This window comes from Miniopterus natalensis, chromosome 13 (assembly GCF_054644295.1).
Source record: "Miniopterus natalensis isolate mMinNat1 chromosome 13, mMinNat1.hap1, whole genome shotgun sequence".
Taxonomy (NCBI): Eukaryota; Metazoa; Chordata; class Mammalia; order Chiroptera; family Miniopteridae; genus Miniopterus; species Miniopterus natalensis.
In genome coordinates, this window is record NC_142093.1 from 60,664,584 (window position 1) to 60,690,783 (window position 26,200).

A 26,200-nucleotide genomic window follows, 5' to 3' on the forward strand; every position below is an offset into this window, starting at 1 on the left:
AAAAATCCTCGGGTGAGGATTAAAAATAAATAAAATAAATAAAAACAGTGAATTTAAGGGTAATACATTGCAGCTGACTGGAAATGGAGGTCCTCTGACCTAACAGAACAACCCCATCTGGGTTTGAATCCTGGCTCTGCATGAAACAGCACTGTGTTCACACAAGTCACACTATTTCCTCATCGGTGCCTCGATTCCTGTCAACAGAGGGGTCAGGCGGAGGCTCTGAAATTCTGTGGTTCTGTGACTTCCACAGAGAGGCCTTGCAGGACTCACGGGGATCGGACTTCAAAGTTGGGCTGGGGCAGGACCGTCTGAAGGACCAGCTCCTGGGGCTCAGGCCCGGGACCAGGGGAAGCCCTGCTGGACAGGGACCGAGCCAGCCCACAACCAGCCTACTGTTCTCTGGAGAAAGGAAGTGTTTGTGGAAATCCCTGGGGTCCCATGAATCCAGAAGAATTTAGGTTCAAGGCCAGGAGGTTCCTGTGCCTGAAGATCATGTGTGCTGGTTCAGGTGTCTGACCCAAGCTTCCTTCCCAAAACAGAAACATGGTTTTCTATGTCCTGAAATCTTGAGACAAAACCTGACACTCCTGCTTTAATGGCTCTAAAACCAGAGACCCCTTTCCCCCTTACACAGGCTCATGGCCAGCTGGCACTTGCCATACCCTGTAGGATAGCCATGAGTATGGAGGGTGGAACTGAAAGAAACCCTAAATCCTGTCTGTGCTGGAGGAGACCTGCACACAGGTGACCTGTCATACAGTGGAAGACACGGGCCCACCCACGGGCCACCGCTCCAGGTGGCTACAGCGTCCCCTCTTCGTGAGAGAGCAAGCCCTCTCTTCTGTTTAAGTCACTGGAACTTAAGTCAACTCACTGCTTTGGAGCCGGATCAGAGAATTGATGCTGAGCCATGAATTTATCTTCTAGGTTTTCCTTTTGTCTCTCTAAGGCATCTATTTTGTCTCTGTAAATAGAGGACAAAGAAAAAACAATCTGGCTTTTAAAATAAAACACATGAATTGACCCATCAGCCCAGCCTGGGACCTGGCCCAGAAGAGCCCGTAGTTTTCTGGGGTTCAGGCATCATGGTGCGCATGACCATCACGGTCGCAGAGGTGGGGATGTGTGAATGGAAGCATCAGACGTCGTCCAGGAACCCTGACACCTGGAGGAGACCTGCTGGAGCACCTAGGACCAGGCTGTATGTCATCTTAGGAGAGCAAACCCCGGATCACCTGAAACTTCAAGCTTGGAAACCCCGAGGACTCTCAGGCCAAGTCAATTCAGGAAATTGTGCACTCAGGGGCAGATACAGGGCTAAGCTGGCATTTGCAGGTGCAGACTTACAAGACCTTCCATGGTGGGGAGGGGTCTGCCCTCAGTCAGTTAGATGGGCATCAAGGTTACAAAAGTCAGCTTAGCAAAGTCACACCTCTGACCTCGACCCATTCCAATGTTGGTTTCTGATAACACTCCCACGGAAGCAAACTCAGAGCCTCTCTGGGGCCAGACAGAGGAGGAGAGGAGAAAAGCGGGCCTGGAAGGACCAGGCAGAATGGCTGGGCTGCCCTGGCTGAGCGCTCGGTGCTGCGTGGGACTGAACTCAGCCCCTGCAAAGGAGCGCTGCTCCCGAGGAGGCGGAACTTCTGGTCATTTTCCCAAAGGATCCAGAAACCCAGGGTGTGAAGCAAAATCTCTTAATATCTAAATGCTGGAAATCAGTTCACATTTTCAAAAACACAGAAAGGACAAAAGAGGGCACCCTGCTCATGGGGAGAGGGCGCCTGGCCTTCCTGATGCAGATGGCCTGCTTTTGTTCTACCCTGTCCCCAAGTGGAGCACGTGGTGATATCCATACAATGCATCCCAGGGGGCTGCTGGCTCCTGTCCTACTCCTGCCTCTTGCAGCTGGTGTGGCCTTGGCAGCTCAGACCCCTGGTTTCCTCGCCTGAAAATGAGTCCTCTGGACCAAGGCAGCTGCTCAGGCTGCTCCGGTCATGAAGCTGCCACAGTCCGGCCTAAACCAAAGGCGTTCCCAGGAGTTCACTGTGGGTGAGCACCCTTGAAAGGTGGTAGCTCGCAAACCACAGGGCCCCCAACCATCGACCCTGCTCTGCTCCCAGCGCCCTTGGCTCCACATCTGCTATTCTCGTCTGTGTTATTCTGCTCCCACAGACATGCTGCTTGGCCTTATGCTAGAGCGTTTTCCTGTCTGGGTTTGACGGCCTGCCCCCTGCCCCCCTGCCAGCTGCACAAACTCATGGAGGGCAGACACCGCAGCCCTCCCAGGGCTGGGGAACAGTCTGCTCAGAGCGGGCTCAGGAAGCCCTGGCCTCGTGCAGATACCCTCTAATGCAAAACCGTCGCCAGATCATCCCCTTGGGTACCAGGTTCCCTCATGAGTGCCCCCCCACTGGCTAGCCTTCCCCCATCCATGTCAGCAGCAGCACCCAACTCCCACCACCACACTTCCTTCTACGCCCCCATGGAGCCCCTCAACACACGTCAGGTGTGTATGTAGCTCTGCTCACATCCCATCTCCCATTCTGGTTCCTGGTGACCAGGTAATTGGTCCTGTGCACCTTGTAGGGCCTCCAGCAAACCCAGGACCCTGTAGATATTGGCAGAGGGAGGACAGTCACAGCGCACCATAACTCATTGCCCAGCCCATGAAGAAAAAGCGGACATAGGAAGGGCTTAGCCATCGACCTGAATTCCTTCCCTGGGGGCCTCTCTTTGCTGCTGTCCTATTTTTTAAAGTGAACTTCATTCCAAAAGCAGATCACGAAGCGTCGGGCAGAGGGCAGTGTCTTTGAAAAGCAAAGGCCAATCACCCCACTTGCAGAAACCTAGGACCATCCCAGGGAAAACAAGAGGAGGATGCCATGGTAGGATGGTCTGTCCCCTCACCCTTGGGATGTGATGTGCCCCAGGGGTTCTCTGCCCTGAATGTCAGGGTCTAGGCTGGAGCTGGAAACCAGGACCCCTCTGTGGACAGGTCCCAGCCCGCCCACACCCCTTACATGTTCTGCTGCTCCTCATGGTACTGAAGTTGATTATCCAACTTCTGCTCCAGAAGCCTCAGGTTCTGGTCCATCATCTGGATCTTTTCCGAGAGGTAGTGATTTTCTTCCTCCAAGTCCCCCTTGAGATCAAACAGCATCTAAAACACAGATCGACAATGTCTCAAACGCCATGCTCCCCATGACTCATGCTGGGAATCTACTTCCTAAGAGGAAGAGAGCCACGTGCACAAAGATGGCCATTTCGGTATTTTCTAAGCCAGTCAGAATGACTAATGCGGTCAATGATCTGGGGACGGCCAAGCCTGTCACTGCACCATCCAATCAGGCAGCCGTTGGCCACGCGTGGAGGCCGAGCTCTGAAAATGCAGCCAGTCTGAGCTGAGATGTGCCATTAGGCAAAATATACAACAGATTCTGAGGACTTAACAATTTTAAAAAATAATGTTACATATCTCATCAATATGCTGGTGGCTGGTGTGGTCCACTTGGACGAGGACTGTCCCACGCGCCAAGAGGTCTCAGTTTGATTCCCAAGTCAGGGCACACGCCTGCATTGCAGGCTGGATCCCCAGTAGGGGGACGTGCAGAACTGAGTGAGAGGACCCGGGTCAGCACTGAGCAAAGTGCTCACCTGGAAGACAGACATGAAGCAGTACTGGGCTGTCTCCATGCACTGCCTGACCCTGCAAAGAGCCACGGCCTGATGAAAGGTGTTTCCTAACACATCCCTGCCAGTCATGGAGTTCGTCCCTTCAAATACTCCTGGCTTCCCCTCGGCCTCTGTGTGACATTCACACAGCCTCTGAGCACAAACCCCAATGAGGGCCCATTCCCACCTGGCCGAGACCAGGGCTGTCAGCCCAGGGAACTCAGCCCGGCGTCCCGAGGCCCACCAGCCCCGGGCCTCACCTCGCATTGTTTGCGGGACTTGGTGAGCGATGTTTCCGTGTCCTGGTGCTGCTCCTTCAGCTCGTGGTACCGGGCCTGCCAGCGGTCCACCTCCAGCTCTGAGCTGTCCAGGGAGGCTTGCAGCTCTGTGCTGTGGGCACGCAGTTCCTCCTGCTCCCTCCTCTGCTCTTCATACTGGGCCTGCCAGCGGTCCACCTCCAGCTTGGAGCTGTCCAGGGAGGCTTGCAGGTCCTTGTTGAGGGTGCTCAGCTCCTCCTGCTCCCTCCTCTGCTCTTCATACTGAGCCTGCCAGCGGTCCACCTCCAGCTTGGAGCTGTTCAGGGAGGCTTGCAGCTCCATGATGTGGGCACTCAGCTCCTCCTGCTCCCTCCTCTGCTCTTCATACTGAGCCTGCCAGCGGTCCACCTCCAGCTCTGAGCTGTCCAGGGAGGCTTGCAGCTCTGTGCTGTGGGCACGCAGTTCCTCCTGCTCCCTCCTCTGCTCTTCATACTGAGCCTGCCAGCGGTCCACCTCCAGCTTGGAGCTGTCCAGGGAGGCTTGCAGCTCCATGTTATGGGCGCGCAGCTCCCCCTGTTCCTCCTTCAGCTCCTGGTAGTGGGCCTTCCAGTGCTTTGACTCCAGCTGGGAGCTCTCCACTGAGGTTTGCAGCTCCTTGTTGTGGCTCTGCAGCTCCTCAAGCTCCTTCTTCAGCTGCTGGTGCCGGATATCAACCCTGGGGATGGAGAGACACAGGGCCAAGGGCTGAGGAGCACTCCCAGGCTCTGTCCCAGCTGTACAACCTTACTCAAAACCACAACCTCTCTGGGCCTCAGTTTTTCTCATGTGTAAATGAAGGTTGAACAAAATCAGCAATTTTCAAACTGTCTGTTGGGGTTCTATAAGGCTGTCCCTGGTGTCCCACTGTTGGCTTGGGCGACAGGACAGGCAGGCTCGGACACCACTTCAACACAGCGTCATTATTAGCACTCTTTATACTTAAGGCGTTGGCATCCCTGCCTACCCGGATAAAGGGTTCTTCTATTAAAAAACACTGAGCCAGAACAATTTTGCTCTAAAACTCTATGCCTATGCCCAGCTCTTCTCCCCAATTCCAAGTCCCTTTCTAATTTCAACTCCTGAGATAAATGAAAGATGAGATTCTGGGTACTATGTAAACCCAGTGAAATTATGGTCATCATCATAATTACCCCACTGGGTTTCGTGGGGGAAGATTTATACCAGAAACTCCAATTACCAGAGGCTCATGGACTCAGTTTGAACACAGATGTGTCCAGTTTGGCCTACACAGTTGTTGTTTTTAATTAATTGGTTTATTAAGATTTAAAAATTTTTAAGTTTCACATCAACATTCAGATGTCTAGCTTCTTGGGGAAAAAAAAGCATAAACAAAAGCCCTTGGCCAGCCTCCCATTTGATGTCTTCATATGGTGTGTGCTCTCCACGAGGGTCTGGTCTGTCGCTGACACTTCTCCCCCATGTCCTGGACCTGCCTGGCCACCAGAGGCACCTGAGTTTGCAGCCCTTCAGGACATTCTAAAACAAGGCTGTGGGGAGGAAGGCTTCCTACAGTCATGACTCTGGATTGAGACAAGACCTGGACTCGAAACCTGACTGTGTCAACTAGGAGCACTGACCTTGAACAAGTGACTTAATCTCACTGAGCTGTTTCTTCACCTGTTCAAGAGCTCAGTCAATTCCCATGATTCCCAGTATAATGTTCTATCATCACCGTGAACACAGAATCAGTGTCCACTGAACTGGTTCCCCATGTCCCTGTAAGTCTCAGGGCACTTGTGTCAACTGAACAAGACATAAAGATGCCTGTGTAACATACTCACAGCAACAGCACTGTGACTCCTGCCTGCATGAGCCTTATCTACCACTCGTGTCCTCCCTGTGAGGCCCAGTGCAGCACTGCACATGGGAGCACTAGGCAGCACTCAGCACTGCATTTGGGGGCCATTTCAAACAGCAAAATTGCCACCCAAAAGCACAAAACGAGAAAATCATGGCACTAACTGGGCCATGAGCAGGACGCTCATTTGCAGTGTGAGCACTGGCACAAGGCAGGAGTCAAAGGCCTTGTCGGCCTCAGCTGCAAATGTGCGCATCAGTCAACACCAGTGTCCTGCACTCTGGGCACATCCATGAAAGGCCACAGGTGCCAGTCTGGGGGTTACAAGGACATTTCAGCCAGTAGGTGATTCATACACAGGGATTTCGTGAATGAGGACTGGCTCTCCCTCTCTCCCTCACGGGCCCGATCGCTGGACTTAGAGGCTGAGGGTGCCCGGGCCCGATGCCATCATCATCATCACCAGTGTGGGAGGTGAGGCTGTCCAAGCCCAGACAGGGCACCATCCCAGGTGTCCCTAGTCCTTCCATCCCAGCCACCAGCTGGCGTCCCCTTTTACCTTCTTACCATCCAGCAGTTGACAGGGTTGGTACAAATATACCATCACCAAAGGACTTTCTGGAGCTTTGCTCAGCGGGTGCTGAGTGAGTTGGTCTGAATGAAACCCTGGCAGACGCCGCTGCGTGGGGTGGGGCAGTTACCTGTCCAGCTCTTCCCGCAGCCTCCGGTTCTCGTCTGTGACGTTGTCGTTGACCCTCTGCTCCAGCTGCAGAGCCTCCCGCTCAGCGCTCAGCAGCTTCTCCAGCTGCCCCAGTGCCGCCCCATGTCTCACCATGTCGTGATGCCTGTGGAGGGAACACACCCACTAGGAACAGACACCCCAGAAGGCTGCAGAGCCTCCCAAAAGCAGCTTCTCTCTGCAGCGCTGAGGGGGATGCGGATGGGCAGGGAGTGGGCCTGGGCAGCTGAGAAACGGGAGAATGGCAGTTGGGACAGCCTGGGGCCAGCTCTGGGGGATCTCCTCCAGCTGTGGAGCTGAGCTCTCCTCCTCCCACCTGAGGTGTCTCCATGGTCCCTTCTAGTCCCTGTCACAGCAGCCTCCCTCTGCTAGTCTGCTGAGAACACCACGACTGACCAGAGACTTGCCTAGTGGGGCCCAAGCAGCTGCCAGGGGCGAGTTGCACATACACATGCACACACACAGACACATCCTGCTCCTCAAGGCACTGCCAATCCAGCCCTTAACCTCCCCCATAACTTCCCCCTCAGTTTGGGGCTTTTATTTTCTTCCTGCCTCAATCTTCATTACAGAACAGTGTCTCTGGAGGACAGTAGAGCACAAGAGGGAGGCCCTGACCAGCCCTTGGCCAATCCTCTAGTGTCCAGGGACAGCCTGACCCTCCTGCCCGCTGAAACCTCTCAAGTCCAGGGAACCTCTTGTGTCCAGGGATGGCTCAGGAAGCTCTCCCCCAGGCTGAACTTCCTGCCTGCTGGAACCTTCCAAGTCCAGGGATGGCTTGGGAGCTCCCCACTTCCAAGGTGCTGACTGAGTCGTCTGCAGCCCTCCACCCACCCCCTATCAGCTGTCCTTGTACCATCTGCCTGGAGCCAACACTTGTGGAGACTCAAACTCGGAAACCAGCTGAGGCGGCTGTTTCAAGACAAATGTGCATATGGCCTTTAGCCACGGGCAGAGGCTGCCCCGAGTGGGAGGTGAAAAGTGGGGTGGACTCTGCCTGGCTTGCAGGGTGGTGATCTTTCTCATCCAGGCTAACGATTCTGGAAAAACTCATCCCCATTTGACAAAGAGGGCCATGGACCATTAGGGTCCCGACTCCTGCCTCCCAGTTGTGTCTTGGACAAGCACACTGGTCAAGCATATTCCAACCATTAGTAATTGCCCTGCTGCAGGGAAGACACTGAGTGAGTCTTGCTCCCATTGAATCCCTAGTACGGGGTCTGACATCAGCCAGCGTGTGCTGGGGAATGAGTGAGTGTCCGTGTTGTGTCAAATGGAATGAATGCAGAGCCATCATCCTTGTCTTCCAGGCACCTGCACCACAAACCTGTAGCCCGGCTGCAGACATACCAAGGGGTCTCTAGCTATCTTTCCAACCAGCGAAACCTACAGAGTAGCACAGTAGGTCCGCATGTTTTATGGAGCAAGAAGCTACAGGAAAAACAGCAATGAACTCCTCCTTCAGAGCCAGTCAGATTCCACCTGCACAAACCGTCCCGGTCTGAACAGACATTAGGAACACATCATGACACTTACAAATATAACATTAGGTACATCATGACACTGTTATAAATATAACAGGGCATTAGGTATATCATGACACTCTTATAAATATGACAGGACATTAAGGATGAGGCCTGTATGCACCTGGTGAGGGGTGGGCACCACACCAGTTTCCCATCATTAGTCAGCTGGGTGCATTCCCGCCACATCTAGACACAGGACCCACATCCAGTAGATGCTCACTAAGCATCACGTGAACACAGTATGGGTGCGGGAGGAGGAGGAGATGGAGATGCCAAGAGGCTCATGACGCTCATTTTGGCTGGAAGAAGCAGGCCTAATAGGAGCAGATATGCCAGCACCCCCGAAGGATGGAGACCTGGGTGGAAAAGGGGGTGGAAGGTCCCAAAGAGAGTCAACAGGAAGTGCTAGGTAAGTGAATACATGAGTGTCATCACCCCCAGGCTCACGACATCATCAGATGCCCTCACCAGGCTTGGCTGGCTTAGCGGCCTCCCTGGATCCCTGCGAGGGAAACTCCTGCCCTTCAGCTGCTCCCACTAAAGACCCAGCATCTGCTTCGCGTCTTGTGAGGCAGAGTCACAGGAAACACCGTCAGCAGGGACATCTCACAAGCACAATGTGTGGACTACAGCTCCCTCTTGCACTGCTCCAGGTGTCTGAGGGGATCCCCCCTCTCCCGCCTTTGAGTCCCATGCAAATCCACCTCTCCCAGGCTCTGGGTCCTGCTGCACCTTCCCGGGGCCTGGCGCAATCAGGATCTGCCCGGCAGGAGCTCGGGTCATGTTGGCGGACTGCATGCACACAAAGCCCCCATTTGTCAGGAGCACAAAGTTAAGATTTATGCATTTCAACATACATCAGTTTTACCCCAAAGAAAAGGTGCATGGAGGTAGAAAGGAGGTCACAATGAACCGAGAAAGGCAGTGTTGACAAGGACTGAAGCTGGTGATGGCACACAGCGCTTTCACTGCACTATTCTGTGTATTCCTATCTATTCAAAAGTTTTTAAAATTAAAAGTTAAAAAAAAAAAAAAGCCCAGACTTTGAGACTTTGACAGGGAAGAACAGGCCCGGGAATCTAGGGAAGCACATCACTGCAGACAGGCAGCTCGGTGAACATCCCCCGATATTCTTGGTTTGGATACAAAAGGAAGAGGGAGTAGGAATCCTCAGGGGAGCAGGGCCCCCAAAGCTGACACGTGGTTTCCCTGAGCTGGGAGTAGTGTGCACACCCTTCCCCCTGGGGACCCTCCTGCCCCTGTCTCCAGCTGCACAAAAGCCACACCGCTGAAGGTGAAGCTCGATGTACTTCTATTCACTGTGAAGCAGCAGGTCCAGAGGAAACTCTAGGGACCAGAGCGAAGGGGGGACAGGAGCCCAGGGGAGCCCGCCAGTCTGCCCGCCAGCAGCCGGCACGCACCTATCCTTTTGAGACTTGTGCACCAGCTCCAGGGTGCGATGCAGCAGCGTCTTCTGGCGGCTATGCTCATCCTTGAGGGCCTCGTACTCCCCTGAGAGGTGCTCGTGGAGCGAGCCCAGGCACGTGTGCTCCTGCAGCAGGGCCTCATAAGCTGCTGCCAGCTGCGCCTCCTCCTCGGGCCTCCCCAGCTGCTTGGTGGCGAGCTGCTGGGCCTCCGGGCCCTGCTGCAGGGCCTGGCTTTCTGCCTCCAGCTCCCCGAGCTCCTGCTCCTGGGCCTGTGACTTCTGGCTGCTGCTCTCCAGGGTCTGCTGCAGCCTCTGGTTCTCCAGTATCAGGCCCTGTTTCTCACACTCCAGGGCGTCGGTGGCTGTCTTCAGAGAGGAGACCTCCCTGGCCAGCTTCTCCTTCTCCTTCTCCAGCTCTGCCACCTGCTCCACCTGCTCGGTCATCTGCTCCAGGTCCCGGTACAGCTGCTGCTTCACCAACTGCAACTTGTTGAGGCTGGTGCTGGTCTCTGCCACCGTCTGGTGGAGGTCTCTGCTCCCCTTCTTGATGTCCTTCATGCAGGCCTCACTGGTGACCTGGGACCTCTGCTGCAGAGACCGGACCAGTTCGTTGAGACAAACCCTTATTTGAGCAAGATCATCAATCTGCACGAAAACACAATGAAAAAGACACAGGCAGCTGTGTGAACATATTTCAGGGGTTTGGGTCCAAACTAGGGGACTAAAGTGTAGGCCTGGAAAGACCACGCCACCGTGGCCCCGACAGAAGTTCTAACATTTCCCAGAGGCCTGATATGGACACAAGGTGAAGGGCACGGAGATCCCCACTGAGACAGTTCAAAGTCAAGCACATGCACAACAGCCAGGCTGGTTTAGAAACATAAACTACATCTCCTCCTACTTAACACAGTGAAAGTGATGTCCCTCGGTTCTTTCTATCCTGGTCGGCAGGGGCCCGAGGGGCTGGCCCACCCCTGTGGCGTCTCCTTAAGACACTCTCCCCACAGACATTGCATGTGACCTTCTCTCTGCCTTGAACACACACCGCCCTCCAAGCTCTGGCCTTCAGCAGCACGGGCTCCTCTTCACCCTCCAGGGCTCAGTGTGTGTCAGCTCGTAAGAAAAGCCCTGCCCCACTATTCTAAACGTCCTGCACCTAGCAAGGCGCTCCCAGGACTCTCGCACATTCCCTTAATAGCACACATCTAAAGTTACCTGGCTTGTCACCTGTCATTCTGACTTCTAAACTGTAAGCCAGATCAGGGTGGGGATTGCGCCTGCCCTGGGATGATACACAGCACCTTGTCAGCACCCTCTTCAGCACCATGAGAGAGGCTGAAACTCAAGTGCTTGATCCTGAGCCTCCCTTGCAGCTAGGGCTAGTCATGTGTTGGGTCTGGCCAATGAGATGTTGATAGAGAGTCCTGGGGAGACCTTCCCTCTGTACCTTCACCCCCTACCTTCTTCCTGCCCATTTTTGGGGGAGGTACAATAGTCTCTGCCAAGACCAGCAGAGCACAGAGAGAGAAGCCTGGCTCCTGGTGGCCTCACTGAGATGCTGTCCCACCACTGGACTGCCTACCCTGGGACTTCTTGTGGTGGGAGGCAAATTAGCCCTGGAGGTTTGCCAGGGTGATCAGTGTGACACTGGACATTTGGAGAAAGTTCATTCTTTGTCCTGTGGGGCTGACCCATAAGCTGCAGGACACTTAGCAGCATCCCTGGCCTCTACCCAGCATAGCCAGGAGCACCTCCTCCCTCCTCCAAGTCATGACTATCAAAAGAAAGATGGCCAGTGTCCCTGGGAGGCAACATCTGCCCCCAGCACCCTGCTGTGGCTGAGAATTGCTGTCTGAGCTGCAGCTGAGTGAGGAAACCAGACACCCATGGCCACTGATAAATTACCAGGTCATGACAATGGTCCTGGACTCTTCCTCTGGCAGGCAGGGCCTCCAGGGGAGTTGTTCGCTCTGGAGGACCTACCTGTCTGGCCTTGTCAGACTTTAGGATCTCCATGTCGCTGTGCAATCGTTCTCTATCTTCCATCAGCTCCTCGCTGAGGGTCTCCAAATCCTGGCTGCTCTGCTTTTCTCTCTGCAGCTCCATCTGCAGCTCTTCAATCTGCAGAGCCAAAGACCAAGCCCATTGAAGAGTTAGTTTTATGAAGTGAACTGTAATTTAAAGAAATCCCAATGCTGTCAGCCCCACAGATACTTTAACAGGCCTTTTCTCAAGGAAAGACCTTCTTCCTGACATTGGGGAGGTCCAACAGCCACTGCCAAGGCCCGAAGAGCAGGGAGAAACAAGCTGGCTCCTGATGGCATCACTGGGCCACCTCCCCACATCAGGCCTTGTTCTGCAGTGACCTCCCCATACCCTTGACCACTTCTTCTCAGCCCACAGATTGCACCTTCAGCTCATGGTAGAGGAAAAGTTCTTGGCCCCCATTGGTCAGCTTCCCTCCCAGCTCACCACTCCTCACTCTCTCTGCTTCCATCTTAGGTCCTGTCTACTACTATCCTTGGAGCCAGGTCACATGTCCTGGGGCCAGCAGCCACACCCACTGCATATCCTGCAGGTACTCCACCTGGTTGGGGATATTCCTATTCACCCAGCTTCTCGGAGTGGTCCTCTGCCATGTCTCTCCTTCCTCTCACCCTCCAAGTAAATGTGTCCCCAAGGCCTGTCCTCTTTCCCCATGTGGCTCCCCCCTCCACAGCCCACTGCCTGCCACAGGCCACACCACCTTCCATCTTGCCTGGACAATGGCCCAGTCCCCAGCCCCGCAAAAAGTTCTTCTGCTGGGACCCACCAGTGCCCAACCTCCCTGAACAGGAACGGCCAAGATCAGCACTTCTCTCACACTGTCCCTGACACCTCAACAATGTGATGGACACAGACTCAGACTCCGGAGGCCAGGGCGGGACCTGAGGTTCCGCTCCCAGGTGAGGCCCATGCTGCTGTCCTTCCCATTGACACCAAACTCATCACCAGCTGGGAGGTGGGAGAAAGGGTTGCTTCCTGCTACCAATGTGACCACTAGTGGGTTTCCATAACTGACACAGGGCCAGCAAGCAACAGGCATCATCAGGAGCCTCTGTCAGTGTGAAGTGCTCAGCACACAGCTCACAGGCCGCAAGTAGGAGGCAACAGCTGATCCCTTGTGAGAGCTCGGTCCCCTCACCCATCACCAGAGCTTCTGACATAGTCGATTGGGGCTGGGTCCCAAGAATCTGCATGTTGACTTGTGACCCTGATGCTGCGGGTTTAGGGTGACTGCTCTAAATACTGGATCTCCAAAGTCAAAGATGGTTCTCAAAGCCTTTAAGGACTCCAGACCTCAGGACACCAATTAAAACCTCTTGGGGTCAGTCTCTCAGACCCCGAGTGGCCCAGTGGGCAGCCAGGACCAGGAGCCTACTCTCTTCGCCTGTCTGGAGTGTGGATGGCACAGGTAGCTTTACAAAGCTCCCAGAAAGATGGCTGTTCTAATGTCAGCTCTGCCCTCTTGTCTGGGGGAGGGCCACCCTGCCTTTCTCTCACAGGTAAAGGTTTCTGTCTCCAGACTCCTCTGGAAACAGCAGCCAGGCTCGCTTCTTCCCCGTGAGTGGGGAGGGCCGGGCACACTGGGGCTCCCATTCATGTCCTCACATCTCCCTGTCAGCATACCAAGCCCCCTGCCTCAACGTGGGGAATCTCTGACGGGGGAGCCTCACCCAGCCAGAGCCAATGGCAACATGCGCTACAACATGCCACGTGTCTGAGTCTTTCTCAGAAGTAAAAACGTCTTTCTGGTCGTTCTTCATCATTGCCCCATTTCCTAGCACAAGGCCTGGACTCAGCAGAGAACCAAGCATCTCCTCAGTGGCAGGGCCCATACCTGAGAGTGGCTCTGAGGAGGAAGGCCCTGGACAACTGTCACCAGCCATCATTCAGGGAAGGGTACGGGGTCAGAGAAATCGAGTAATTTGTCCAAGCCCCACAGTGAGGATGTGGCTGAGCTCCATTTACAGTGGTGGGCCAACCCCAGCCCTGCTGTCATTCAGCTGGGGCCTGTGGAGTATGCCCCCAACCCCACCTCGCTCACCCTCCACCCCTTCCCTCCCAGAGAAAGAACGTTGCTCCAGCCTTTGTGTATCTGACTGTTGTTGCTTCTGGTCTGAGATGTGGCTGCCCCACGTCACACCCACACTGCTGGCCAACCCCCCCCTTTCTCTCTGTCTGATCCTTTCTGCCCTGCACTGGAGCCTTTGTTGCTGTCTGTCCCCAAAGGACTCCATTTCCCTGGAGAGCTCACTGGCTGAGATGCGAGTGGCCCCACAGGGTTTCTCGTCCCTCCCAAAGCACCGGACTTGGGCTCATGGGGTGAGGCTGTGGTTCCCAGAACCAGCCTATCAGCCCCTGTGCTGCCCTACTGTTCCCACGACAGGCCCCCAAGGGGCTGCCTCTCTTCCTCTGACAACCAGGCATCCTCGTTGAAGAAATGAACTCTTGGGACATCAATGTGGTTAGATGAGGGAATGGCACCTTCTCTAAGGTCCACAGAAGTGTCCTGAGTTACAGGGAAGGATGTTAACTTCGGGAACTAAGGTTTAGAGACATTCAGACCAAAGTGAGCCTACAACCTGGGTGCCACGCTGAGTGGTGGGAGACCAGAGCTGGCAGCAGAGGGGAGGGACTCCAGGCTACAGTGTCCTGGCTGACCCTTTTCCCTCCTTCTTGGACAACTCCCAGAGTGGCCATGCTGTCTAGATTTGTCAGAGGCTGTGCCTTCCTTCTCCCAGGAAGGTCAGTGTTGGGCCATGTCACCTGCGGTACTTAGCTGATGGCCGAGAGGCACCATCCACTCCATGTTAAGGGGGACTAGTCACCTGCCAGGCTTGGGGGAGAAAGCACAGCCAACCCTGCTGGGTCAGGACAGATGCAGCCAGGTCCCAAGCGGGCCAAGCAGGAAGGGAAGCCCGCAGGATGGAAGGAGGAGCCCTCCACAGAGCAACGGCCACCTTCCCAGGGCTCCTGGCACCTGGCACAGGGCAGCTCTGGTCTGGGAACTGTGGCCTTGCCTCTCTACCAGGGACTCTGAGCCAAGACATGGCTCCTGAGGGCTGTGGCAGGACCATATGGTGTCCTACCAGGGAACTGATGCAGAGAGGAAGCATGGGTGGGACCCGAGACATGGGGGGCTAAGTAGTCGTGCCAGGGTGATGGCACCCACCACCAGCCCTGCTTGGGCAGACGAGGGACTGAGGGAGGAGAAGCACCAGCGGCATCTCTCGGGCCTGCGGGCGCTGGGCCACAGGTCACATCACAGGCCTTCTGCAGCAGACCCGGGAGGACCCGCCGAGTTGTAGGTCTCATCTTTCTAGCAAAAAATTCTTATTATTTCAGCCGAGGTTGGTCTGCCATTTAGAGACATTTCCTGTGCCAGGCCCACGTGAGCCTAAGAACCCCACACTGTCCAGTGGCTTTCCCTGTGCGGGCTGCACCGAGGGACATGGCATGAGTCAGGCTTCCTACTGTCCCACAGAGAAAGGACAAACTATTTGCCAGCTACTGTGCTGCAAGGCACACAATGCCTCAAGGGGACAAGGAGACTGAGTCATGGAACCCTGGATGTCCCACGGGAGGCCTGGGCAAACCACTCCACAGGAGGGGCTGCCCTGAGCCTCACCCAGAGATAAAGTGCCAGCAGAGCTGGACCCAGGTCTCCTGCCTGTAGCCCGTGTCCTTCCTGCTGCCGATGCAGCTTCAGCAAATGACACTGGCGGGACTCATGGGTAGGTTGGGGCAGACACCCAGACACCTGAAAGCACCAGTCCCACAAGGTGGTCAGCAAGAATTCCCTTGCGCTTCCCTCATCCAGAATGTGGTCAAGCTGTGTGCAGAGCCCACAGTGCCGCCCTGCCATCCCCGGTGTGGCTGTAGGAACTGATCCCCTGACCCAGAGTGGCCAGCACAGGAGGCCATCCTAGCCTCTCCCAGCCCTCCTTGCTGTGGGAATGGGGTCCTCCTGACTGTAGGACCAAGCCTGTTCCCCAGATGTCCGTGTTGCACTGTACTGCTGGGGAGACCCGGGGGCTGTCCAGAAAAGAAATGCAGTTAAGCCACCTCCCCCCTCATCCCACCGATGGGAAGGAGAGTGAGCACGGACCTTGTTCACCCGCAGCAGTGCCCCGAAATGGCCCATCAATGATCCCACACTCAGGAGCGCGTCTCCCATCACTACTCCTATCCAACGCCCACCGAGGGATCTTGAACAGGGCGCTGCTCTCTTTCCATTAACCGCTTACCATGTGCTGGACCCTTCATCTACACTAACTCACACGACCCTCACACCACCTATTAGGTGGGTCCATAGTCAACCCCATTTCACAGATGAAGGCAACAAGGCACACAGAGGTCCATCTTGTCTGGTCACTTGCTGCAGGGACACATCATGATGCCTCCTGACTCTTCTCAGTGATTAATTGCCCTTGTCCCTCTGCTACCCCTGTGGCTGCCCTGGATTCTGCATTTCTCACAGCTGCGCAGCCTCACCAGCACCTGGGGGCTCCACCTGGCCACCTGCTTGCCCGTGGGTTCCAGACACCACCCATGGTTACCTTCTGGCTGAGCTGCTGGTTCTCCCTTTCCAGCTCCTTGCACTTGAGGCTGCTCTTCTGCAGTGCCAGAGACGTGTCTTGCAGCCCCTGGATGGTGCTCTGGAGGCTCTGGCCCTCCTCCAGCTTCAGGATGTGGATGGAGCTGCATTCCTTCAGCTCAAATTCAGACTTCCTGGAGGCTGAAGTTCAAAGTCGTGTCAGAACCCAGATTCCAGGGTCCTCCATTTCCCCTCTCTGCCCCCGGGCTCAAGATAGCCATCAGCCCAAGCCCTAGGCTTGAGGGGTTGGGATGGTCTCCCACAGGTCATCTGGGTACCCCCTCTTTTTCACAGTGTGCTGTTGTGATCAGCACTTGAGGGTTCCTCAGACTACTATGGCCCCCTGCTGGCTCAGCTGATATCTCCCAGGAGGGCGACCCAGAGCTGAGGAGGAAAGCAGGTGACAGTGAAGAAGCCAATGCAAAAGTTCAAGGCCATGGAACTGCTGGAACCACTTTTACGAAGTTCTAACCTGACTGTCAAGTCAAGGATTTCAGGGACTAACAGAGATGGCAAACAGATGTCGTTTTCTGTGCCAGCTCTGAGTGGTGGGAGTCTGGGTAACTCAGCTGGGGCGGGGAGGGGCACAATAATTGACCATTATGTCCGCCAGGGGTGGTAGAGGCCATGGGGAACATATGCCCAGTACTTGCCATCCCCATATAAGGTCCTTTGGACAGAGATTTCATTTTGTAATTTCACAATTACATTGGAAAAGGAATGACATAGTATATCTAAATTGCTTTAAGAGTCCGAAGCAAGATAAAAACATAAGTTAAAGATAGAAAACTTTACTTTGCTTTTGAACAGCTTAAATGCAGAATAGAAAAGGGAGCACAGATCCAAGGAGTATGGGGGTTCTGGGCCCCTTCCTGCCACACCAGGTGCGTGACTTTAGGTAAGTCCCGGGGCTTTTTCATGAAGAAAAAATGAATGTATATGAAAGCCCTCGAAGGAGGGCTCAGGGTTATTCCCTTGCCTGTCCCTCCATGCCACGTGCTCAGCCCTGGGAGCCTATCACACTGTATTGCTAATAGTGCGGCACCTCCACCTGCTGCTGCTTCACCACCCTAGGGGTTGGGAGAACACAGGGGCGGCTTTCACAGCAGGCACATCAAGCTGGAAACAAAATGCGTGTGCCCAGCAACTCTGGACCATCACAAGGACAAAAGTGTCTGCATCCCGCCCTGTTTTCTCATCTCCCACCAAGGAGAGCAGTGCAGACCCAAGAAATCAGAACATGCTAAAAACCCCAGTAGCAGGCAGCTCAGCAGTGCAGCAAATGAGCCGTCATGGTCCTGACTGTATCCCAGCGCTGACCACACACAGACACGCGCCATCAACACAAGGAGACACGTGAAGGGCTTCGTCCTGACAAGGCTACAAATGATGTTAACCGACTAAAACACCTGTAATCCACATACTGCCGTCATTCGGACAGTACCTCTGCAGCATTCACTTTTAAAATAGCATTTTTTAAAATTGTGCTGAAATATATTCATTCAACACAGAGCTCACTGTTTTAACCACTTTTAAACAAGCAGTTCTGGGGCATTAGATACATTCCCACTGTCCTGCAACCATCACCAATGCCCACCCCAAGCTTTTCCATTGTCTCACCCGAAGCTCTGCACTCATGGAAATAATTGTGAAGGTTCTTGAGGTACAACAATGGAATTCACTGCAAGCCTCATTTCCTCTCCCATAAAAGCCAGTGCCTCAGGCTATTATGATGACAGCAGTTTATTGGGAAGAGAACCAATGGTTCTTTACTGGGTGCTACGCTCATGAGCCCCCAAGAACCAGGGCAATGGGATATCTTCTACTAAGGCAAGGCGATAAGAGCAGCCTTCTTTTGTTGGTGCCCGTGGGCCAGGCACAGCGTGTGCTTTGCTGTCTCCTCTCAGAGGATATTCACAGCAACCCTGTAAGGCAGCTTCATTGCCCCTATTTTGCAGATAAGAAAACAGCTTTAAAAGGGGTCGCCTAGCTAACAAGTGGAGGAGCCAGGACTCTAGGCCAGGCCTTTCTGCCTCAAAAAGTCACCATACCACCCACGCACAAGTACATTCCATTTTGTTCATGAGCATCCAGTGAAGCAGTAGAAGTGGGAAACACGGAGAATAAATCACTGCCACTGACCTGAGGGGCTCACAAACTACCTTGACCAGTCTGAGTCAGTGAGGCTTTCCAGGCCCCAGCCACCCTGGTCTCTTACAGAAACACATTGGGTCTGAGATGGTCCCTGACAGCTGGCACCACCTCTGTGTTCCTCCAAGGGGCAGGGGTCCTCCCGGATGAACCTGGACTCCCAGACCCCGAGGGACTCCCTGTTTTCCTGAGGGACTCCTCGGCCCCAGGACTGCAGCCACATAAACCACAGAAAGAACTAACATCTCACACAGCTCAATAGATAGTTCGATGAACTGATTTTAGGTTTGGAACTGATGGGACCCCTGCAAGAGAAGAAATATCCAGCTGCTTTCACCAGCTTTTCCATTATGCTTAGGACTGTTAATCAGAATTGAAAAAGCAGCCCCCTCCCCAAACCAGCCAAGAGCCTTCCTGCTCTGTAAAGTTCTCAAAAAACATTCCTTGCACCCTCAGGTGCATGTTGCTATCTTTGAAACCAGGAACTGGCTATTGTTTGCCAGGCGCTGAGGCTTCCTGATGCACTGGCACCCCCCAGCCACCTACCCCTGGCCAACTCAACACCTCCTCTGTCGGGGGTGTTGGGCAGGGCGCAGACACAAGAGGGAGAGAAAGAGGCCTGGGTCCCTTGAGAAGCAGCCACTTAGCAGCCCCTACCCAGGGAGACAGAGAACAGACAGCATCCATCTTGCCCAATTATGCAAATGAACAGAGGAAATAATGCCCAGGGGACATTTATAGTGAAGATTAGTCACCCCTGGGATGTCTCCTGCCCTCCAGAGCTTTCAGTCACCCATGGTAGATCTGAGACATTCTCTGCAGTCAGCTTGCTGTAGTCTCTGAGCTCCTGGCACTGTCCATATGGGAACTGAGAAATCTGGCAACACTTTGTATTGCATGCCAGACCCTTCATGTTCTCCTGGGGAGAGCTGTGAGGAAACAGTTCTAAACGACCCGTGAATAGAATCCTATGTCCTTGACGTGAGGATGGGCTGACACATAAGACTCAGAGCCAAGGGCTCAGCTCCCTGAATGAGGGAGGCACCACAGCTGGGCTGGCTCCTGGGCACCTGGGGCTGCGGCCTACCCTCCGACAGGGGTGCGTCCTGGGGCAGCTGCTCCAGCGCCCGGCCCAGGTGGGCGGACTCACTCGAGCTCCCCCGCTGAGCAGTCATGAGGACTGTGCTCTCCTCCAGCAGCTCCTCGGTGTGCTTGTTGTGTGCATCTTGGTCCTAATGCAGGAAGAGAGGTGGTGTGAGGATGCAGCCTGGGGCACCCCCTGGACAAGCCCCAGCCCCTGTGCATCCACCCTCATTCCCCCAGATGAAGGGCCTCCGTGCACCTGCTCACTTCCCAAAACACAGCTGCACAGAAATGACTCCTGCAAGGCCCCGCTGTGAGAGTTACAACCACTAAGAGATGTTGAGCCAGGGACCTGGGTGATGAAGACACCTGAGGTCTCTAACTGAGTGGTGTCTGAACAAAGTAGCTACAGCACAGGCCTTAAAGCAAGTAATGTGATGAAGGCAGCTGTGAAGCCCCTGAGCAGGCCTTGGGCCTAACACACTCGGAAAGGCCATTGGACTCACACACCAGCAGAAACCCTTTTTGCGACACCCATGTATATCCATCCTTACAGAGAAGCAGCACAGCGGTCAAGCCCTATCTGGTTGGGGGACCCTTTAAGTGGTGCCCACTCAAGCCGCTGAGCTTAGGAAGCGTCTCCCACAGTCAGCGGGTCAGCTTGTCAGCAGCAGCACCAACCCAGTAGCTGAAAATCAGAGCAGGGCACCACATAACCTGACACTGCCCCAGTCTGTGTTACATGGGTCACAACAGCTTGTAATACCAATTCCAGGTCCCGCAGCTTCTGTGTCAGCTTCAAGTTCTTCTCCCCCAGCTGGTAAAGTTCGTCAAGCTGGGCCTCAGCCACAGCCAGCTGCTCCTTCATGATGGACTTGGTGTCCATCAACGTGCAGTTATCTTGTACCAGCCCCTGGTCAGCAAAAACATACACGAAACTGTCAGATTCAAGCCCCTGCTTCGTGATGACAGCGTCCTTCCAGGCATCTGGGCCCAAACCAACAACCTAGGGATACAACTGCCACCACAGGAAAAGTCTGTCTCCACTTTTGAGCCCCTGAACCTTTTCCACGAGGCCAAGCCAATGGACTTTCTCTATGAAAAAATCCATGAATCAAGAAGCTATTTAAATCCAGGAAGGAAACACTTCCTCAGTGTCCCCTTTTTGCCAGCCGAGGTGTGAGAGTGCCTGGCATGTGTAACCTCTGTGGTTGGACAAGTGCACCTGCTGACAAGAAGAGGACTTCATTGAACCTGGTTCCTTAACGACAAAGTGGTGGGGCTGAGTTGTTCCCGGGTTTCAGGGCTGAGTGTAGGTCTCTATTCAACATTCACTCCACTGATCTGGGTCCTGGGAAAAAAGGGCTATTCAGACAAGCTTTCGTTCAATACACGGTTCCTATTTGAATATTTTACACACGCCCTTGGGAAACCAACAGCTCTCCCCAGTTTCCTGGAAATGAGGAGTCTGTAAGACACAACAAATAAGTACTACGGGCCTACTACATGTCAGGCACATGCTGGGTGTGGAACACAAAGACTTGTCCCTTGCAGGCCCCTCACAGGAAGTGTCTGCTGGACTCACTCCTGTCCCAGGTGCCCAGCACATGGGGGAACCATCAGCTCATTCCTGCACCTCTGCTCCCTAACCCCAGAGCCCTGCCTTCACCACTCAGGAAATTAGGGGGACTGAGTCTTCCCTGAACACCTTCACAGTCTGCAAACATGCATACACGGGATCCTGTCCCTTTCTCTCAGTGGGCAGTTTTCTGAGGCTTGCCCCACTCACAGGTTCTAAACTGGGAGTGGTCGGTAGCTCCTGCTTACCCACCACCTGTTCATTTTCCCTGCGTGGGCCAGAATCCAGGGTTCCTGGTAGAGGGGAAACCATGCACCTCACCGTCAGTGGACATGGTTCTGATCAGACCCTGGCAGCAGGAAGGGTTTGGTCATTAGGACTCTGGATTCACCAGAGTACCCTCTCTCTGCCTGTCTCTGGCCCTGCACTAGGCGCTCTCTGTCCCTGCCTCATTCACTCTTCACAACAGCCCTGAGAGGGAGGCAGGGACAGTCACTTCCTCCACATGAAGAGGCTGACTTGGGTAAATTAAGGAATAAGCCCCAAGTCACAAAGCCAGCAAGGGATAATGCTGGGGCTTGAACTCAGGCTGCGGAGCTGAAGACCTGTGTACTCTCCACTGCCCTCAGCTGCCTGCAACCCATCTTTAAGAAGCCCACATGGGTAAGAAGCCCCAACTACTCAGCGATGTGAGCTGGAGCACATAGAGGGGCTCCAAGCAGGGAGAAGGCCCAGCTTTCCCTCTTTGACCACTGCTCCCAGCATTCTCACCTTGTGCTCCAGCCAGTCTACTCACCAGTACTCGCACCAACCACCATACTCTCAGGCCCTGACCTCCCATAGCACAGCTTGCCCCTTTATCCTTACAACTAACTCCTACTCAGCCTTCAAAACCCAGCCAGAGTTGCTCCCTCTGAGAAGTGCTTGCAACTCCTCTCTGTCCCACCCACTGTGTCAGATGCTTGGGCTCCCAGAGTGCCCACTATGAGGCAACACTGAGTGGGCCTGTCCGCCACCCCTCCACCCCCCGCCAGCTAGTCCCACAGGGCAGGACTATTCTGTTCTCGTGGGCCTCCCAGAAGCATTCAATGACACTGTCAGCTGAATCACGCTATGAGGGAGAATCAGAGGTGGCAAGTGAGTTGGGCCCTGGAGGATCTGGAGACAGGCAGGGATGGAGAAGTGTCCTGAAGCAGAATGCAACATGGAACAAAATGATTTATAGTTACTATTCAAATATGTCTCAGTTTTCTGGCAGCATCAATCTTCACCATGTATTGGGGAACAGAAACATCTAAACTTGCTTCGCAAACCCCACCACCTCAGAAGTGAGAGACTAGACCCCAAGAAGCGGCCTGAGTCCTAAAGACCTGCAGGAGGGAGGAGCCACGCCTCTGGCAACTGCCCATGGCCACTGCCTCCAAGGGCCTGACCCCAACTGAACCAGATGCTAGGCTTGACCTAGCCCAGCGAACAGCTGAGGGGCTACATTTAGGAAGTCACAGGTCAGGCCTGACAGTTGGATCCTGAGTGGCCCAGAGCTCTGATGGTGACTGGGAGTAATGACTGGGAACGTGGGTTGATGGGCTCTGACTCCTGGGTCTGCCACGTGCATGGTTAGCTGTGGGACCTGAAGCAAGTACAGGTCCCTGGACTGTGGATCCCTCCTTCCCACTATGGACATGAAAAAGGGGCTGATGTGTGTAGATATGACGAGACAATGCACGTGAAATGCCCCGCGCTCGGTGCCTGAGGCCCAGCAAACAGGCGGGTTGCCCATTACAATCACTTCCTGTCCCTATAAAACACTCACCGAGCAACCATCTACCAAGCAACAGACAGACCCTCGTTTTCCAGGGGGAGGTCAAAGAAACAACTCTCTCCTCACCACGCCCTAGGCCGCAGCACCCAGGGATGTCCAAGGTGTCCACGACAACCGAAAGCCAACCCAGAGGTGTCCTCAGGGGACGGAGATCGCCCCTCACTAAGCTCCACCTGCTCACCGGGTTTGCTGCCATCCATTAAACTTCATAGAAGACTGGCCTGTTTATAGCTTCACCTGTGAGCAGCGTGGTGGACTGAACCATAAACCAAAGAGCAGTCCCATCCTGCTCTCACTTCTTAGTGTACCTAATTTTACCTAAATGCCTTAGAAGTGATCAAGAGACAGAGAAACTCAAAGTCCCAAGCAGAACACAAGATCAAGGTGTGTGAACGAGGCTGTGGCCGCCCCTACCCTCGACGAGTACCCTCATTTCTCCTCTCGATGCACCACCTTTGCCTCCACGACCCCACCCATGTTTGCCTTACTCAGCAAGGCCAAGGTCCTGGAGGCAGTCAGATGGGCTTCACTGCCAGGGCCACATCCTTACCAACTGATGTTGAGTAAATTCTTAATCCTCAGCTTTCTCATCTGAAAAGGAGAGGTACAGTGGCTGCTGAACCTCATAGAGCCACCAGGAGGCTTCAATGTGATGATGCAGTTAGGGCTTCACACGGTCCCCGCATGTGGAAGCAGCTCCATAAGCTGCTATCACTGCTCATTTTCAAGGCCTCACTGAGTGCCCGCTGTGGGCCAGACCGTGCGTCTGTGAAGGACCGGGGCGTAAATCCTTCTGGCTTTTCAGGTCATGAGTCTTTTACAACTATTCAACCCTACAGATGTAGCAAAAGCGGCCAGGCAATATGTGAACAAATGGGCATGGCTGGGTTCCAATAGGCCTTTACTCATAAGATCTGGCGCTGGCCGGGTTTCACCCCTGGACTGAGTGTGCAGCTCAGCCATCCCTGAGCTGGACACGTGCTGGCACTGAGAACTCAGACTCAAGGCCAGGAATACACTCTCTTCAAGGAGCTCATGGTGTGGGTAGGGACAGGCAGGAAGATGCATCATGACAATGCCACATGGTGACCATGCTTAGAGGTAAGGGGTGAACAGGAAGCGTGAAGCAGGAGGCTGGGGGATGCAGCCTGCAGAGTTTGGCCCACACGCCCGAGCTGGCCTTGCACTGGGGGAGGTGGGGTGGGCGGAGGAGGCCTCAGTGGGCACCAGGACACCTGACGGGAACTCACTGTAGCTGGAGCAGAGTACCACTGGGGACTGGAGGAGGGTGAGTGCCAGACAAGGGCAGAGTGTGGAGTTTACCTAAGAGCACTGGAGAGGGGCCTGCGGAGCTTAGCAAGGCTGCTCCGGAGTGAACAAGAGGAGATGGAGGCAGAGTGGCCAGTCCAGGTATTTGTGGGGCCCCTGCACTAGCGAAACTAAGGCTCCCGGGCAGGCACTGGGCCAATCTGAGCAGAGGACCCGAGTCCAGCGCCACAGCCACACTCACTCTCCCAACACCTGCCTCGGGCCAGGGGCATGCTGGGAGATGGGGAGGTGGGCTCTGCAGGTGGGGAGCACCTGGACCCATGGGGTGGCACAGGGAGAAAGAACCACCAAGGTTCACAGGCTCCGGATTAAGTTCCTGGGTGGGTGGGTGGTGACTGCAGCTTAGCAACAGCTCGGCAGGTTTGGGGGAGGGTGACCGTGCATTTCGACAGCTGAGCTTGGGCGGAGGGGTCCAGGCCACACAGAGGTGGGGAAGGGAGGCTGGAAGCGCTCACTGGACGTGAGCCCTGATCCTCAAGCCTGGCTGTGGTTGAATGGGGGGGGTGCGGAAAGCCAGAGAGGGCGGGAAATGCAGGAAGCAGTGGTATCCCTTCCTCCCAACAGGGACAGAGGGGGGCTGATTTAGCTGGGGAGGGACTGGGCAGAATGGGGACGGTTTTGTTTTGTTTCAGTTAAGGGTGGGTATGCCTTGGAAATCTTAAGGATGGGATTGAAATCAATAAATATATCTTGAGCACCTTCTATTGAAAATGACAGAGAAGGGTTTAGCTGTTGGAAGCCCAGGGTGCAGTGCGTGACTATGCCTTGGCTGGAGGGTGAGTGGAGCTGGGACCCCATCTCCTAGGGCTAGATGGGCAGGAAGACCAAGCCTACAGAACATCTTCCCTCCCAAACCTGGGCTGTGGGGAGCCGCTGTGGCCCCAGGCACGGAGGAGCTGCCTGGGTGAGCTGCAGATGTGCTCTCCTGCTCCCTGACCCAGATCTTGAGGCACCAAGGTGATACTAATTTAGCTTGCGGCCATAAATTCTAGAAAGGCTTATGAGGAAGCTGGCCCCGGCCTGAAGGGTTAAGGGACAGTCAAGCCACATACCAAGCCAAGGACTCGATCCTCCCCAAAAAGTTTCCATTAGAAGCCGAGACAAAGGTAGTTACCAAGGTCTGAGCTCCTGCAGGAGGCAGGATGTTTACTCTGAAAGAACATTCATATGTCCTTAAAGGAATTACTCTGTATCGGGCAAGGGGAAGGAATGTGGGGGGAGGGGGTGCTATTCAGCAAAAACAACAGCGTGGGTGTAAACTGAGCTTGGAAAATAAACTCGGGGCTGCAGCAGTCACGAGCTGCAGTCCTCCCGATCCCATCGTTTTTGTGTCTGTCTTTTCTCCATCCTCACCCCTTCCTCAGGACCGTTTGACTCTGCCGGTGGGCTCCGGCACTGGGCACTGGGGGGATTTCTTAAGAGTGTGTGAACATGCCCTGGCCGGTGTGGTTCAGTGTTCCAGCTTCGGTCTGTGCACCAGAGTGTCTTGGGTTCAATTCCCAGTCAAAAACACATACCTGGGTTGCAGGTTAAATCCCCAGTTGGGGCAGATGTGGGAGGCAGCCAATTGATGTGTCTCTCTCACATTGCTGTTTCTCTCTCCTTCCCACGCCACCCCCTTCCACTCTCTCTAAAAATCAATGGAAAAAATATTCTCACTGCTCAGGTGTGGATTGACAACAACAAAAATGAGTGTGTGACCACTGTACCCCGGGCCCCATCATTAACCCAGCTCCTAGTTGCCTTGCCAACAACCCGCCCAGCCCCTCCCTGCACGGATCAAATCCAGGGGCCCACCTCTGTGGACAGGGATTTGCCAGGATAAACTCACTAGAAATGGTACCTAAGCTCCCACCTAAGCCACACGATACCAGGTGCGAGGTGCTCAGAGACACCTAGACCCCACTGCTTTCATAGATGGGGACAAGGCTTGCCCAACACCCAGCAAGTGGGGTGACAGCTGGGACTGTGCCCGGCTAAGTCACCGCCTCTGGAAGCAAGCACTCCCCAGGAAACTGTAACTGTTCCGGGGGGCTGAGACAGGGCCCCCTGGCCCTCACCCTACTCAGGATGCACCTGGCACCTGCATGTCTGCTCTTTGCTCTCAGG

The 26,200-nt window shown here is 54.5% G+C and overlaps 1 protein-coding gene across 1 annotated transcript in view; it reads right to left on the reverse strand.

Annotated features, from left to right (window-relative positions):
- LOC148091728 (protein Daple-like) overlaps window positions 1-26,200 on the reverse strand; it is a 58,407-nt gene that overhangs the window by 14,971 nt on the left and 17,236 nt on the right. The window contains 11 exon segments of the mRNA XM_087823786.1: window positions 881-970; window positions 3,030-3,169; window positions 3,942-4,254; window positions 4,483-4,653; window positions 6,498-6,641; window positions 8,292-8,417; window positions 9,483-10,132; window positions 11,471-11,608; window positions 16,090-16,268; window positions 19,366-19,510; window positions 20,128-20,274. Of these exon segments, the coding sequence (XP_087679912.1) occupies window positions 881-970; window positions 3,030-3,169; window positions 3,942-4,254; window positions 4,483-4,653; window positions 6,498-6,641; window positions 8,292-8,417; window positions 9,483-10,132; window positions 11,471-11,608; window positions 16,090-16,268; window positions 19,366-19,510; window positions 20,128-20,274 (2,243 nt within the window).